At 36.2% G+C, this 15,986-nt stretch overlaps 1 protein-coding gene across 16 annotated transcripts in view; it reads left to right on the forward strand.

Annotated features, from left to right (window-relative positions):
- dlg3 (discs, large homolog 3 (Drosophila)) overlaps positions 1-15,986 on the forward strand; it is a 134,831-nt gene that overhangs the window by 117,283 nt on the left and 1,562 nt on the right. For 12 of the 16 annotated variants that reach the window (XM_067457581.1, XM_067457572.1, XM_067457573.1 and 9 more), the window contains 7 exons: positions 1,185-1,284; positions 6,166-6,207; positions 6,383-6,433; positions 7,592-7,693; positions 7,799-7,971; positions 8,107-8,216; positions 15,851-15,942. In XM_067457581.1, coding sequence (XP_067313682.1) covers positions 1,185-1,284; positions 6,166-6,207; positions 6,383-6,433; positions 7,592-7,693; positions 7,799-7,971; positions 8,107-8,216; positions 15,851-15,942 — 670 coding nt within the window. Of the gene's footprint in view, positions 1-1,184; positions 1,285-1,759; positions 1,806-6,165; positions 6,208-6,382; positions 6,434-7,591; positions 7,694-7,798; positions 7,972-8,106; positions 8,217-15,850; positions 15,943-15,986 lie in introns of all 16 variants that reach the window. The other 4 variants (XM_067457578.1, XM_067457580.1, XM_067457587.1 and 1 more) reach the window with 1 other exon arrangement.

Raw genomic sequence — 15,986 nt, forward strand, 5'->3', positions numbered from 1 at the left:
TCGACATTGATAATAATACGAAATGTTTCATGAGCACCAAATCGGCACAATAGAATTATTCTTAATGGATCATGCGACACTGAAGACTGGATTAATGGCTGCTAAAAAATCAACTTTGCCATCAAATAAATAAACTACATTTTAAAATGTATTAAAATAGATTTTTTTTTAAAAGTTGTGATAATATTAAAAAAATTACTATTTTTACTGTAGTTTTGATAAAAATAACTGCAGTCTTGGTAAGCATATGTGACTATTCCCACAAAAAAAAAAATATTTCTGACCCCAAATTTGTGGATGGTAGTGTAGTTGGTTCTGCGCATTAAAATGTTGAGGCAAAAACCTGTTTAAAAATCACACACTTCACTTTTAATTTTTTTTTACCCATGATTTTCTGCTGCAATTAGTGATGCACCGATCATGATTTTTCATGGCCAATTCTGCTAATTTATTTATTGTTTATTTTCTCTACAACAGATTAACTAAAAACACTACTTTACACAGAGGTAGAGGAAAATAAAATGCCAACGAAATTTTTCTAAAGGCAGTCAGTTCCCTTCAAAGATACATTCAAATAAACTCCCTATTCCCAATTCAACATTTACATTTTTCATGCATTATTTTGGGCATCGTGGACAGTGATTTTGCTGTGCCTGATACAATATTTGCTCTGATGGCTTGTCTGTGTTCTCTTCTTTGCGTCAGTCTTCAGCGTGCCCCGTGTCTGGCCTTTGTTATTGCCTTGTTTACAGCCTTCGTATTATTTCCACACAAATTACATTTTGGAAAATTATTGCAATGCAGTTTGTGTGCATGTCTGGAATAGAGAAATAAAACGAATAAAAAACACCCGTTTCCGATTCATGGCCAGTCGACCAGTGCATCTCTAGCTGCAGTTTTTGCAATCAGGAAGATATTTCACATCTCTTTTATTGTTCAGTTGTGTATATTTGTTACATTCAGAGTTAAAACTTTATTAAAAAAAGACCTTTTTTTCTGAATGTAGCTTTGCATCTGAGCTTTGTTTACATTCATTATCCCCACTTTCATTGTTTGTGCAACCACATGTCGTCTTTGGTTTTATTTTTGCATGCGTGTTGTGAATTACATTGAAACCCATTCTGTTTTTTGTGTTTGTTTCATTCCTCATCCCCATTCCCCACCATCGGCTCATCTCCACGCAGCCAGTCAAAGTGAAGCGCAAAAAAAGCTTCAACCTATCGCGCAAGTTCCCGTTTTACAAGAGCAAGGAGAATATAGTGCAGGAGTTGGTGGAGACCGAACGTAAGTATGAGTGTATGACAATGGCTCTGATGCTGTCCTTCATGCTTCATCCTGTCACTGTCACTCACCCTAGAGATGGCTTCTGATTGGCTCTTGACCTTTCTGTGAGAAAACTGAGCCAATCGGGGCCTCTCTGACCTTTGCCTTGCTCTGAGGGGGACCTCAGCACTTCTCTCAGGTGTGAGGCTGCACTAACACTCAAATGCTGTGCTCAAACATACATCAGAGCTGTTTAGAACTGCTCCCTTCAGCATTTGGACTTAAAATTTTGTTACTGATGACTCTGCATGGAAATCCCCTGTGCTTAAATTACAAACGGACAACCCAGATCTTTCAGTGCACAGCAAGGTGATGTTAGTATTCCTTCATCCCTCGAGAGTGAAACACCTCTCTTCTACTACCCTCTCACTAACCTCTTTCTTCTTCCTTTCTGCTCTCTCTCTTTGTTCTTGCTTTCACCTGTCGGGACGCTCAGGACTTCCCAGGGTTAAGCGATGACTTTTATGGATCAAAGAGTTTGAGTAAGTGTGTGGTTCCTTTTGTCAAGCAGCTGTTCCCTGAGCTAACTGAACCGGCTGTGCCACACACCACACACATATTATTCTTTCTTTCTGTTCCTCCCTCTTTTTTTCTCACTCAATCTCCTCTCTGCCTTAAAAATCATCTGCCACTTTTTCAAAATGCAATGTTGTTTGCCATTCGAAACTGATTTTATTGATGCATTTCGTAGTAAAACAGGACGTTTTGCAACTAAAATGTAGTACTTGATTATATCCATCAAGGATTAATTAAAAGTGGAAAAGTGGGTGTAACATACGATTATGGTACCAGACCTAATGACAGTTTGATAAAACCTTGCTTTAATATTTATTATATTTTGGTTAAAATTATCTAATGATCTGTAAGTGGTCATTGGAAAAAGAAACTTTTATAATTACATTTTGAAATATTACAAAGACATTTTTTACTTAACATGCTTTTAAAATCATACACAATAAGTAATTTGCATTAGTGAAGTAAATTCAAGTAAAATAAATGTTGATTAGGGCTGATTTGATTGAGGGCTGTGAAAAATTAATGTTTTTGCATGTTTTTGCAATTAATTAAAAAAAAATGTTTAAACACCATCATTGCAGCATCCAGAATCTACAACGAAAAAAATACATTTTTGTGCGCATTTGAAATGGCAAGTTAAAGTCTGAACTCAAATGACTTAGCTAATAGAACAAATTTGAGCCCTGATATATTGAAGAGCACAGGTAAATGTGGAGTTTATTTTAATGGGTTTATGTGAATATTGTTTAATTTAAATTAAAAGTCTTTCTATTTCTTTAAAGCCTAGTAAATGTTAAAATTGATAGCTTTTAATTATACAGTAATGCTGATCTAATTTTAATGACTAAAATTGAGAGAAATCAAATTCATAGTGACATCAGTAGCAATATTGTTATTGGTGATACTTAGGCCTGTTGTGATATTTGATAAATCAATTAATCGCACGATAAAAAAAATGAGCTCGATAATTTTTCCGGCTGCAATAATTGCCATTTGAATGATTTTTTGTTTTCCTCGTCTCTCTCTTTGACTGCCCGAGCCTATTCCGTTTGGGGAGGTGTTTATACTCGACGCGCAGACCGTGTGCGGCGTGATGAGACGTCATTCTCGGCCAGCAGATTCGTCTGGAACTAGTGACTCTTCGGTTTCGGAGCCACACGCAAAGTTACGAAATTTCACGTGCACATGCACAAAGTTAAGCGAAATGGGGTCTCACGCACTCCGCGTCGACGTCATTTTTGCCTAGCGCTCGAGCGAACGCGTCGTGAATAAATGAGGCTTAAAGCTACACTGAAGTTTGATAAACGCAAGTAAATTCTTTAGTTCGATCTTTGTGTGCTAAAAAGGCACATAAGTTGCTGTAGAGATAGCAACACATTCTCCTTTTTTGGCCAAATAAATGAAAAGCATGTCATGTCAATGTCTTCTCTCTTGCTGTATCAAAATATCAATGAGATGGTCAAGTTCAGTTTGTGCATGATTAGGCTATGATATAACTTTTTTTTTTTTTTATACTGTATCCTAAATTGTGGATAATAATATATCATATGCTGAAGTACATTTCTGGATTAAAAGAAAAAAAAACAACAAGAACCGTACAGAATGGAAAACCGTGATACGAACCGAACCGTGGGTTTTGTGAACTGTGCCGCCCCTAATATGCTCCCAAAACACAATCATCCATTGCAGTTTTCATCCATTTTATTTATTGTTTTTGGTACTTATTTAAATGCATTTTTTAAACAGACTGAGAGTCCATGCTTTAATTGTTTTTGGTTGTTTTGTTCATTTATTGTGGATATTTAAAATGTTTTCCATTTTTAGTGTTAAATAGTCTTTAGAAATTAAAGTTTATTGAACTTTGAAAAGGTGTACCTGCATTTTTATGCCATTATCATTATTTTAGATGAAAATGGTCTAAGAACGACAATATTATCGTTTATCACAATAATTTCTTGGCCAATTTATCGTCCAGTAAAATTTATGGTTAGTTAAAATTTAAACTGAAATTATTACAATAAAAAATATTTTAAACCTTTGTTAGGTGTGCTTTATCACGATCAATTACAAAATGTGAATGTGTAGTTCATTTTTTTAATTGATTGACAGCAATGGTTTTAAGGGTTAGTTCACCCAAAAATGAAAATTATTTCATTAATTACTCACCCTCATGTCATTGGACACCCGTAAGACCTTCGTTCATCTTCGGAACACAAATGAAGATATTTTTGTTGAAAGCTGATGTCTGAGAAAGGCTTCAGAAAGGCCTCCATTGGCATTCAGTACATTCCCACTTACAAGACCCATAAAGGCACTAAAAACGTTGTTACAAAGTCCATCTCACTACAGTGCCTGTGCAATAATTTGGCGGAGCTGCTTCAACATTCTCGAACATGCGTCGAGTTCACATCATTAACTTGGTGGATAAAGTCGTTACTTTGATTTTTGTGCGCACAATAACTATTTTTGTCGCATTGTACAATTATTTTACAGCCACTGTAGTGAGATGGACTTGTATCAATGTTTTTAGTGCCTTTTATGGGTCTTGTGAGTGTAAATGTACTGAATGCCAATGGAGGCCATCAGCTTTCAACAAAAATATCTTCATTTGGGTTCCGAAGATGAACGAAGGTCTTACGGGTGTCCAATGACATGAGGGTGAGTAATTAATTAAATAATTTTCATTTTTCGGTGAACTAACACTTTAAATGCTAGGGGTGTAGCGATACACGTATTCGTAACGAACCGTTTCAGGGCTTTCGGTTCGATGCACGAATGCAATCTTTAACAGATAACAGTCAGCTTTGTTAAGCACGGAACAAACTTCAATCAGAGATCCCTCACGAACATATTAAATATTCAGTCCATGTTATCATGATATTCAAATGATAAATGGCGTTTTGACGCTCTTTAATGTGACGTGACTGATCAGTATAGGTGCGTCAGTTTAAACGGCAGCGCGGTTGTGAGTAAACACGGCCATCTCTTCCTAAAGAATAAACATTAATTAATATCTCTTAAGGTAGGCTATGTTGAGGATACATTACAACTTACTGAAATGTATCATATGTCGTGTAATCGCTCTATCGGTGTTTCAACCGTGGAAAGACAAAACAGCTTATAATATCCCGCAATATCCCGCAATATCCCGTAGCATCACATTTACCTCAGGAAAGTCATTTAGTGTGCACATCTGTGTTAGTTCACTAGAGAAATAAACTCTTTCGCTAAATATATGCACTATATATTAGCCTATACATTCATTATATTCTACTTTACCTGTTATTGATGTCTTGTTTATTTAATGTATGTTTAAATAAATCTGTCATGATTTGACAGCCATGTATAAATGATTATTTCAGCAACGAATTGGAGAAGAAAAAATATTTAATTAGATTTAGAAGTTAATGCAAAAACTGCCTTATGTGAAGCTTATGAGTGTTGATTATTATATCTAAAAATAACTGAATTGAGGCATATTTTGGCTCTGTTGTTAACCTTTAATATTACAATGTGTAGCGTAAGTAAGGACTCCTTATATATTTACAGCGTTATCTTTAAGAAACGTTTAATTATAATTGAATTTATTTACACATATTTTTTTTCAGTAAAAAACTGTTGAATAAAAATAAATAAAATGCAATTTCGTAAAACTGCTGTACCGAAATCGTACCGAACCGTGACTTCAAAACCGAGGTATTTATTGAACCGTCAGATTTGTGTACCGTTACAACCCTATTAAATGCATAAATCAGACACAATGAAAGTTTGCCTGCTTTAGTGTAAATATGATACACTAAAGAGAGAGTGAATCTATGGCAGACCACTTCAGGACCCATAGTGTCTTAAGAGCCAGCTCATACTGGGTGTGTGTTTAATGTTTTAAGTATCACAGCACTATCGTGTTGTCACGGTATCTTAGGGATGTTTGTTATTTGATTCCTGTAAGGAACCCAATACTGGCTTGTTTACCTTGGCATGATGAGCAGTATCACTGTCTGATGAATGAACACTGGCAAGGTCATAGGAAACGCTCAGCACAGAATCTAAGATCACTGGGGTCGTAGGAAAAGGAAATACTTAATTTCCTATTGCTGCCTCATCCTACCATTTCCCTTCTAAGGAAACGGCAGCCATTTAAGTGCCCAAAAGTTCTCTCTGTTTGTTTTCCTCTCTTCACTCAGCCTTTTCTATTCTTGGCATGATGGCACGGGGGTGGCGGTGTATAGTTTCATCCCGAGCTGTGCTGGATATAGTATTAATCTTACATATGGGTTAAAGTGTACATTGTGACATTTCTAAACCTTCCTCATCTTATATCCACAGAGTGCTTGACATCCAACACCAGTGACAGCGAAAGCAGCTCCAGTAAGTGGCTCTAAACATCCATTAGCTTATGCTTTTCATTACTTACTGTATTAAATCTGTCTAAGTATATTCTGCCAAGGTGCAGCATTCCGGTTGATCAGTGTCATGCATTAACCTTTTAGAGCTTGGACAAAAATTGATTCATTGATCCCTTGTTTCATTTTTCATTATGCAGAGGGTCAGGAAGACACAATTCTATCATATGAGCCAGTGATTCGACAGGAGAGTAAGTATTCATTAACAACATTCTGTACTTGTTTTCCATTTTTATTTAAAATGTGAAATGGTCATGTAAAACAAAATTAGAACCAGTCTCATTTTGACCCTTAATCCTAGTTTACACTACTCACATGACAACAAACCAAATTCCAACAGTTATGTTTCTCTGGATTAGTCACTGCTTTACATGTGCAGTTATAATCTTGTTTTTGCATGGCCAATCTACATGGTCCATTTCTCTGTACAAATATACATGACAAAAGTAAGTTGTCATTGTAAAAAAAATGTCAATCATGTAAAAAAGAAAAGAAAAAGAAGAGAGACATTGTTTCAAAAATATATAAATTGAAGTGCATGTAAACATACTATGGGCAAGATTTACTTAATAGGGCAAATTAGCTTGAAAGCACAATTCCAAAAAAGCACAGAGATGGTAGTGGAAAGTTCTGACGCTTGAATTGAAGAACAGACGCAACCAGATAATTTCCAAAATGACCAACGTAATCGACCAAGAGCAGCGCAAATTAGCATCTGGTTTAAGACGTACTTTTTTGGGGTGTTAAATAATGCTACAAATACCAGACAATTGACTAGTGCAAACCTTAGTAAAACACCTTGCATGATTCATTTAAATACTCTCCTCCCATAAATTCTGGATCTGAAAGGAAAACTCCTACAGATGCATATGCAAGGCCACCTACAAAAATTAACTGAGTCCATGCCTTTTCAGCACAATTTTTTCACTGCGTATCTTGAAAATCCCGACAGTAGTTTTTTTAATGCCAAAGAGGGTTTGTGCTGACACAGGCTGTTAGTAAATCTGGCCTTGAGTGTGTTTGCTGTGGTAGTAACAAGAAGTATATGTGCCATAGTTTAAACTGTCTGTCATTAGAGTGGGTCAAGGTGTTGAATAAACAGGAAGTGATATGCAAATGTATACATTATCTGTTAAAGTGATCGATTTCTGAATGACTCGTGTTTAATTTGTAGTTTAGTTTTCATAAATGGTCTGGGTGGACTGGGGGAAAGGAGGTGGATTTACATAGATCAATTGTATTTAAAAAGAGAATGGGGAAATCCTGCTTTCCATGCCATGTCCTTAAAGCCAGAAATTATTTTCAAGGCTGGAAATTTTTGACCAACATTGATTTGGCTTTCCTTTCAGTCCATTACACAAGGCCTGTGATTATCCTGGGTCCAATGAAGGACAGAGTAAATGATGACTTGATCTCGGAGTTTCCTCACAAGTTTGGATCCTGTGTTCCACGTGAGTGTAATAAGAAAAGCCCACATTGGCTACATGCAAAACATCTTTATCATTAAATATTTTGGCAATACTTGTAAAAGTAAAGACATGTACACGATTCCTCAGATACAACTCGCCCTCGGCGAGAGAATGAGATGGACGGGCAGGACTACCACTTTGTGGCTTCAAGGGAGCAAATGGAGAAGGACATTCAGGACAACAAATTTATAGAGGCCGGCCAGTTCAATGAGAATCTGTACGGGACAAGCATCCTGTCGGTCCGGGCAGTGGCTGAAAGGGTCAGTGACTCCCTAGTGTAAACATACCAGAGGAACTGTGCTCCTGTTTAATCCTTAAATATTTTCCCTGTGGCAATTATTGTGTGCAGTGAAAGTGTGACGCATGATGAAAGGGTTTCTTTTATCCTCTTGTAGGGTAAACACTGTATCCTGGATGTGTCTGGGAATGCCATAAAGCGACTGCAGCAAGCACAGCTCTATCCAATCGCCATTTTCATCAAGCCAAAATCTGTGGAGGCCCTAATGTAAGTTTAAAAATTTTTAAATTTGAAGGTGTCCTAGAATGAAAAATTGAATTAACCTTGCCATGGCGAAATAATAAGAGTTCAGTACATGGACATCACATACTGTGAGTCTCAAACATTATTGCCTCCTACTTATGTAAATCTCGTGAATCCAAAACCCCATGGAAAAAGTGCTTCTCAACATAAACCCAACCATGATGCAAGCATTGGGGATCATTTATATGCACGCCACCAACATTTGCATCTGTCCAAACAGCATCTGTGTGCGTTGTCCTGGTGGAAATGGAGAGAATCTTCAAAACAAGCTGTTCGCATGGACACACTTCATGTTCCAAGCTTTTCAGGAGATTTATACCCTTCCCACAGATAAAAAAATGTCAGCAGTCATGGTTGATGTTTATAATCGGATACCACAACAATTTAATTAAAGATCGTTCATTTGTTCGGTCCATTTCAAGCAAGCTTCGCTCAGCGTCTTAAACTGAAGAAAGTGGCAACTATATTTATCCACTTATTGACTGTTTAAACAATTTCTGATTAAATTGAAAGTTTCTTAGAGAGACAGCATTGTAGATAACACAAGATACTAGTACAGTAACAATATGAAACTCCAAGTACAATACAAAACTTAATAGTGTGTCTAATGACAAAGGGTAATATTACTTTGTATTACAAAATACAACCATAGATACGTTGCTTAGATCAGCCTTTCTCAAACTTTTTTCAGTCAGGGCACCTTTCAAAAGTGCATACAATTTCAAGGCACCCCAGTTTAAAATATAATTTAAAAACACTGCATAACCCAAATATAAATGCAAATGTCCTGTTTATTTAGACAGGACAGTAACGAACAGAGTATAATCCGCCAATATGTTTAACCCTTTCACACGTAAATACGTCACACGTATTTAAAACATTCTGGCTGACCCCCCAGCTTGAGTTTTTCAAAGCGACCGTTATTAATGTGTCACTTTATGGTTTCCATGGTGACGCGTCATTGTTTGTCACGTGACACACCGCAGCAACAACAGAGAATGAATGATGATCTGCTTTTATGTCATTTTTCCTTTTTTATTCAAAATACTCACAAATTTTTTAGATATGGCCTGAAATATCTGATATTCCGATTGTCAAATATATACAAGTGGCAGTGTTTTGTCGTTTAAACAACTTTATAATGATCGCGTTAGTTGAGCTGTATGCACGATGGCCGCCGTCAGAAAATCGGATCTGTTAGATTTAAGTTACAAGACGTGAATTCATCCACTTCTCCCAAAATGCATAAAAGTAAGTGGCAGGTGAACTGGCAGAAGAATAGAGTAAACTTTAAAGTTACTTACACAATGTGTATCTGATATGAATAAAACTAATTATAATGAAAATGATTATTATTGCCTCTTCATTTTTCATCATTGTGTATTTTACAAACTGTAAATGTATTGTTTTTTTAGTACGTATATGTTTGAAACCTAAAATAAACATTATGTGGCTGAAAACACTGAAAAGTTGTGATATATGACAGCTCTGAGCGCGCCTGTCTCTGGCTCAGTGCAAGCCAACACGAAAGCACATTTGAATGAACGTGATGCACTGACCGTTCTAATCACATGCGTGAATGTGTGATACGTGCGAAAGGGTTAAAAAGAAGAAGAATGTATTTATGTAAATTCAAATATATTCTATATATGAAATTTCAGATTATTATTATTATTTATTTTTAGCCAACGTAATTTTTTTGGCGGCACCCCTGACACAGTCACGGGGCACCCTAGTGTGCCGCGGCACCCACTTTGAGAAAGGCTGGCTTAGATCATTCACTCGATCCTTCTAGCAAACGTCACCTTTTCCACCATATAAGTTAAAACAATAGTCATTTGACAAGGCTATTCATTTTGTAAAAATATAAGTTATATATTTATATTTTTGAGAACTGAAGTATGGTGTTTCCTATGATGTTTTTGCCTATTTGTATTTCAGATTAGGCTACATCAGTCACTGCGTAACATTAGTCTACATTGTGACTAACGTTATATAAACATGCAATATCGTTGACGAAAAATACAAGTCTAAAATGTAGGCTGATTGACACACTTTAAGCAGAACATCTCAAATGGAGATTGATAAAATGCAGCTTACTTGTTTATTGGTGTTTTCAGATCGTCCGTGCGCGAGAGAGAGCCCGCGTGCATATGGTTGCCAGATTGGACATGTTTAGGGAAAATGGGTTTGTATACTGGTTTCTTTTCACAGAAAAGCTCTGTTTGGGGGATTTAATTACTGAAATCTGGCAACCGCACAAACGCGAGCTCTTTCTCGGGTGTGGATGATCTGAAAACACCAATAAACAATAAAGTAAGCTGCATTTTATCAATCTCCATTTGAGATGTTTTGCTTAAAGTTTTATTTAGTCGGTCTGTGTTGTTTTAGGATGATCATGACTCAGGAGCCGCTTCACTGAACTGCTGTGAGCTGTTGAAATAAGCCAATCAGAGCAGAGCTCAACATTAATATTCATGATCCTTCCAAATAAGGCAAAAACAGAGCATTAAATCCTAGAGACAATTTATAGACGGTTTCAACAGCAGCAACATAAACAAACGCTACTGCGCATGCACACTTGTGGCCCAAACTTAACTTCCGGTAGACATCAATAACACCAGAGGATGCGCTATCTTTCTTATGCGTTAGCATCTTTAATTTTAATTGTGAACCATTATCTTAATTTATATATTTTTTTCTTGTTGTTTCAGCATGTTTATTATAAAAAATCTCCCATTTCTGTCTTCAATATAGAGTGGGGAAACGCCTCACTTAAAGGGTAGGTCACCCAAAACTGAAAATCCTGTCATTAATTACTCACCGTCACGCTGATCCCAACCCGACAATGAACGAAGGTCTTAAGGGTTTGGAACGACATGAGGGTGAATAATAATGACAGAATTAACATGTTTGTGTGAACTAACCCTTTAAGGACCATGTAATGCCGTTTTCTGTACAGTAGCCTATATAAATGCGTGCACACTCGCCTTTCAATTATGCAATGCGTCGGAATAACACGTTTCTTTGTTTCATAATATAAGATTAAAGTTGGGAAACTTAAACTTGTAGATTAAGTACCCTATTGAGATTGATTGTATATGAATGCATCACAAAAATCCTGTGCTGGGCACTGCAATTAATAGAGGATAAAGCGAAAGTTGTTTTACACTCCGTAAAGGCCTTTTACATACCTAATTAAATATTTTACGGTAAACATAAATTCAATCAGCTATCCAGATGGCGACCACTTGACGTGAACAAATGTAAACGTGTCCTGATAGACGTGAAGAGCCGATCTGCATGATAGGATCACAGCGATCACGTGCAATGTGAAAACACAGCCAGAATAAGTTACCTCTACAGTAGATTAGTTCTGATAACAAGCAAATAAATAACAAGTAAATCACATTAGACATACAGTCTAAATTACATAAGACGCCGATCTCATATGCAGCATATTGGACATTTAGTAAGCACAAGGCTTTCTGGTGAGTCTCACGCACTGTTTTTGCGCTGGTGTCATGTGCTCTCTGCTTGATTTTTAATATTTATATCATGTTAAACAAGAATAGTACATCAAAAATGTATTTCTACTGGGTAGTGCGCCATACTATCCACTAGCCAGACCAATGAACAGACACAGACCGAAGTTAACTTCGGGCCAGGCGCGTAACCAAAACAACGCGCGTGCGTTCGATGAAACCGTCTATAGGGTTGTAAATGGACCTGTAAAACTGTATGGACAATAAAACTGGACAATTTTTTTCCCTTAAATAAGCGACATACCCTCTATGTAGATTTCAGAGAACAATTTAACATATTGTTTCAAATCATTCTAAGGCACCTTTATTGTGTGTTTACTTCCATTCAAAAGTTTAGGGTCAGTAAGGAAATGCTTTTTTTTCCTTCTCTTTTTTAAAGGGTCATGAAAACCTAAACCAAATTTTGTGTATACAAGTATGTGTGTTGAACATCATGGAAGACAATGTTACCATCTGTTATTTTTGAATGTGGGAGAAAACGTAATCATTTTAAACCTTTTTGCTCTAGTTTCAACTTCCTGGTTTAAATTCATCTTCATGTCAACGTCATAGGCTGTGACTGTACTATAGTACGGTGATGACTCCTCGCCAGAGGTGTGGACTCGAGTCATGAATTTGATGACTTCAGACTCGACAAAATGTACAAAGACTTGCAATTCGACTTGGACTTTAACATCAATGACTCGTGACTTCACTTGGACTTGCGCCTTTTGACTCGAGAAGACTTGCTAATTCCCATGAAAACCTGGGGGAAAAAATGTTGACACGTCCGTGCCGCTCTCAGTGTATCTGCATCTGTGAAAATTTTTTGCACCACCTGTATGCATGCAGAGAGCACGCGCGCTGCCTTCACAACATCCAATCACTGTAGTCCCACGTTGGTTTGATTCGACAGCATCCATAGTTGCCAAGTCCGCGTATAACACGCGACTTTGGGCTTCTTTTTTTGGCAAGTCGCGTTAAAAAGTTGCTGGTCATGTTTTTGTGGCCTTATTTTAAAAAAATGTGGTTGCTTGTTAGTAAAATATGACAAACAACTTCGTTTCTTTACATTTATGGTCGGTGTTTTGTCCAAATACATTGTCTGACACTCTTCTCACAGCTAATAGCCATTAGTGCCATGATACAAGTGCTGTAGTAATTCGTTGTCTTATATCCTGGGACTCTGAGACTTGTTGGCTTTGACTTTTGACTCGACTCGGGACTTGCCTCATCTTTGACTCGACTTGACTCGGGACTCGAGGGCAAAGACTTGAGACTTACATGTTACTTGCGTAACAATGACTTTGTCCCACCTCTGCTCATCGCTGTCTCGTAATTATTCATTAAACTGCCTGTCTTTATCCTATGAAAAGACGCGTTGCTTAATTCATGACAGCACACGCTCAATTATTCATGACAGCACATGTGATAGGCATTTACCTCTGACTGTCGCAGCAGCGCTTTAAACAGTGAGATTGCATACAGTAATTATGTATTAGTGTCTGTGTTGCCTAAGTTCTCTTCAATAGATCCTGAGTCTTCACACAAACACGATTTGTCCGCGCTGTGTAACCGCTCTTCGCGCCTAGATATCCGACCAAACGGCATATAAAACTCCGCAAAATAAGCCTCAAAAGTTATCAAAGTTATGGAATAGTGTGTTCAAATATATTTTCGATGCAGAGTACAAATTGCGAATGGCTTTGCATTTAATTGTGCATTGAATGTATGTGAAATGTGAGCAAATCCATGTGTATATTGTGTTGCGTGTAACGTAATGGTCATTTGCAGCGTGCATTTTTTGGGAAGCTTTGATGGTTTGAATGAAAGCTAAATAAAACAGTTGCTGTGTTGTCAGTCTCCCCTCGTCCCCCTCCACTCTGCCGCTAAACCACGGCCACTTTAATAGCATTTTTCAAAACTGTGGTGAGAACTGACTGCTGCTGAAATGTGCAGCATATAATGTTACAGTATATAATGTTTATAATAATAATATATTTTATTTGTAAAGCTCTTTTCATAGTTAAAAACAATCCCAAAGTGCTACACATAAAACAAATAAAACAAAATTAAAAACCGGAAAGAACACTTTAAAAAAAGTTAGCAAAAAGTAAAAAATGCTTGTTTAAAAAGAAAGGTTTTTAGTTCTTTCTTAAAAGATTCTATGGCTTGAGGAGCCCTTAGGTTTTCTGGAAGGGAATTCCAAAGCTGAGCAGAAGGCTTTGTTTGTATAACGATAGTCACAATGTAGACTATGCAGTGACTGTGATGTACTCTTAATACAAGCATGCAAAAATATCATATTTCAGTTCTCAAAAAAAAAAAAAAAAAAAAAAAAAAAATATATATATATATATCTATATATATATATATATATATATATATATATATATATATATATATATATATATATATATATAATAAAACATTTTATTTTAAAAAATATAATTTTTACAAAATGAATTAGAAGCCTTGTCAAATGACTTTAATTTTAACTTATATAATGGAGAAGGGGACGTTAGCTAGAAGGATCGAGTGAGCGATCTGTAAGCAACTAAACTAACAGTAGCCTATGCCATGCATATCTACGGTTGTATTTTGTAATACGAAATAATATTAACCTTTGTCACTATTTAGTTTTGTATGGTACTTGGAGTTTCATATTGTTACTATACTAGCATCTTGCGTCATCTAGACAACACGGTCTCTCTAAGAAACTTTCAATTTAAACAGTAATTGTTTAAACAGTCAATAAGTGGATAAATCACTATTTACTGCTTGTAGGAATACAGTTGGATTTGCCACTTTCTTCAGTTTTAGATGCTGAGCGAAGCTTGCTTGAAATTGGCCCAGGTTAGAAAAACTGTCCGTGGTGAATTGGGCCGAGCAAACGAACGATTTTGAATTAAATTGTTGCGGTATCCAATTATAATAAACATGACTGTTGACAATTTTTATCTGTGGGAAGGGTATGGAAAGTCTCCTGCACAGCCTGGAACATGACATTTGTGTCCATGAGCTGCCATTATCCTCACGTGACGCTTGTTTACCTGCAGTCCCGATGATTCGGCTGCGCAGTTCAGCCTGACAATGAACATGTTTGGACATATCCAAATGTTAGGGGCGTACATATTAATGATCCCAGCGATTGCGTCACAGTTGGCGTTACATGACAGTTGATGTCCATGTACTGAACTCTTATTATTTCATTATGACATGGTTAATTCAATTTTTCATTCTAGAGCACCTTTAAACAAAAGTCTCAACTTAAAGACTCATTCCACAGTTTTAACATGATATTCAAAACATTTGTTTTGCTGCTCTTTAACACGGCGTGATAAAAATTACTCGCAATATATATATATATATATATATATATATATATATATATATACACATATATATATACACATATATATATACACATATATATATATATATATATAATTTTTTTGTTTGTTTGTTTGTTTTTTTTGGTGTGTTGGCTCTAGTCGGACTCAGTTGAGGTTTCTGGTCGGTAAAAAAAAGTTTTGGTTTTCGGCCAAGTACATCCTGAATTTTCTGTTCTGGCCCAGAATTTTCATTTTGGTCCATCACAAGCCTGTTTATACTAGTAAAGATTTCTATTTTGAATAAGTGTGGTTCTTTTGAACTTTCTCTTCATCAAAGAACATGTTTTCAACATTGATAATAATAATAAATGTTTTTGAGCAGCAAATCATATTAGAAGGATTTCTGAAGGATCATGTGACACTGGAGTAATGATGCTGAAAATTCAGCTTTTTACAATTTAATGTTTAAATGAGAGGGTATTTTTATATTGTAATACTATATTTCACAATATTAGTTTTTACTGTATTTTAATCAAATTGATACACCCTTAGAGAACATAATACACCCATAAACTTTTTTTTAAACATAAAAAATATATAAATGACTCCAGACTTGTGAATGGTAGTTTATCATCATTTTTGTCTTCTCATTAAATTCATTATATATATTTCATCACCATTCTGAACTGCAGTATGTGCTTGTGAAATAATAAGTAATGCACTTTTTTGTGTTTAACAGGGAAATGAATAAGAGGCAGACATATGAGCAAGCCAATAAAGTCTTTGATAAGGCAATGAAGCTTGAACAAGAGTTTGGAGAGTATTTCACAGGTAACTTTTTTTCTTTCTGTGATTTCTCCATGTGATTTCTCTGT

The sequence above is a fragment of the Pseudorasbora parva genome, chromosome 11, assembly GCF_024679245.1.
Source record: "Pseudorasbora parva isolate DD20220531a chromosome 11, ASM2467924v1, whole genome shotgun sequence".
Taxonomy (NCBI): Eukaryota; Metazoa; Chordata; class Actinopteri; order Cypriniformes; family Gobionidae; genus Pseudorasbora; species Pseudorasbora parva.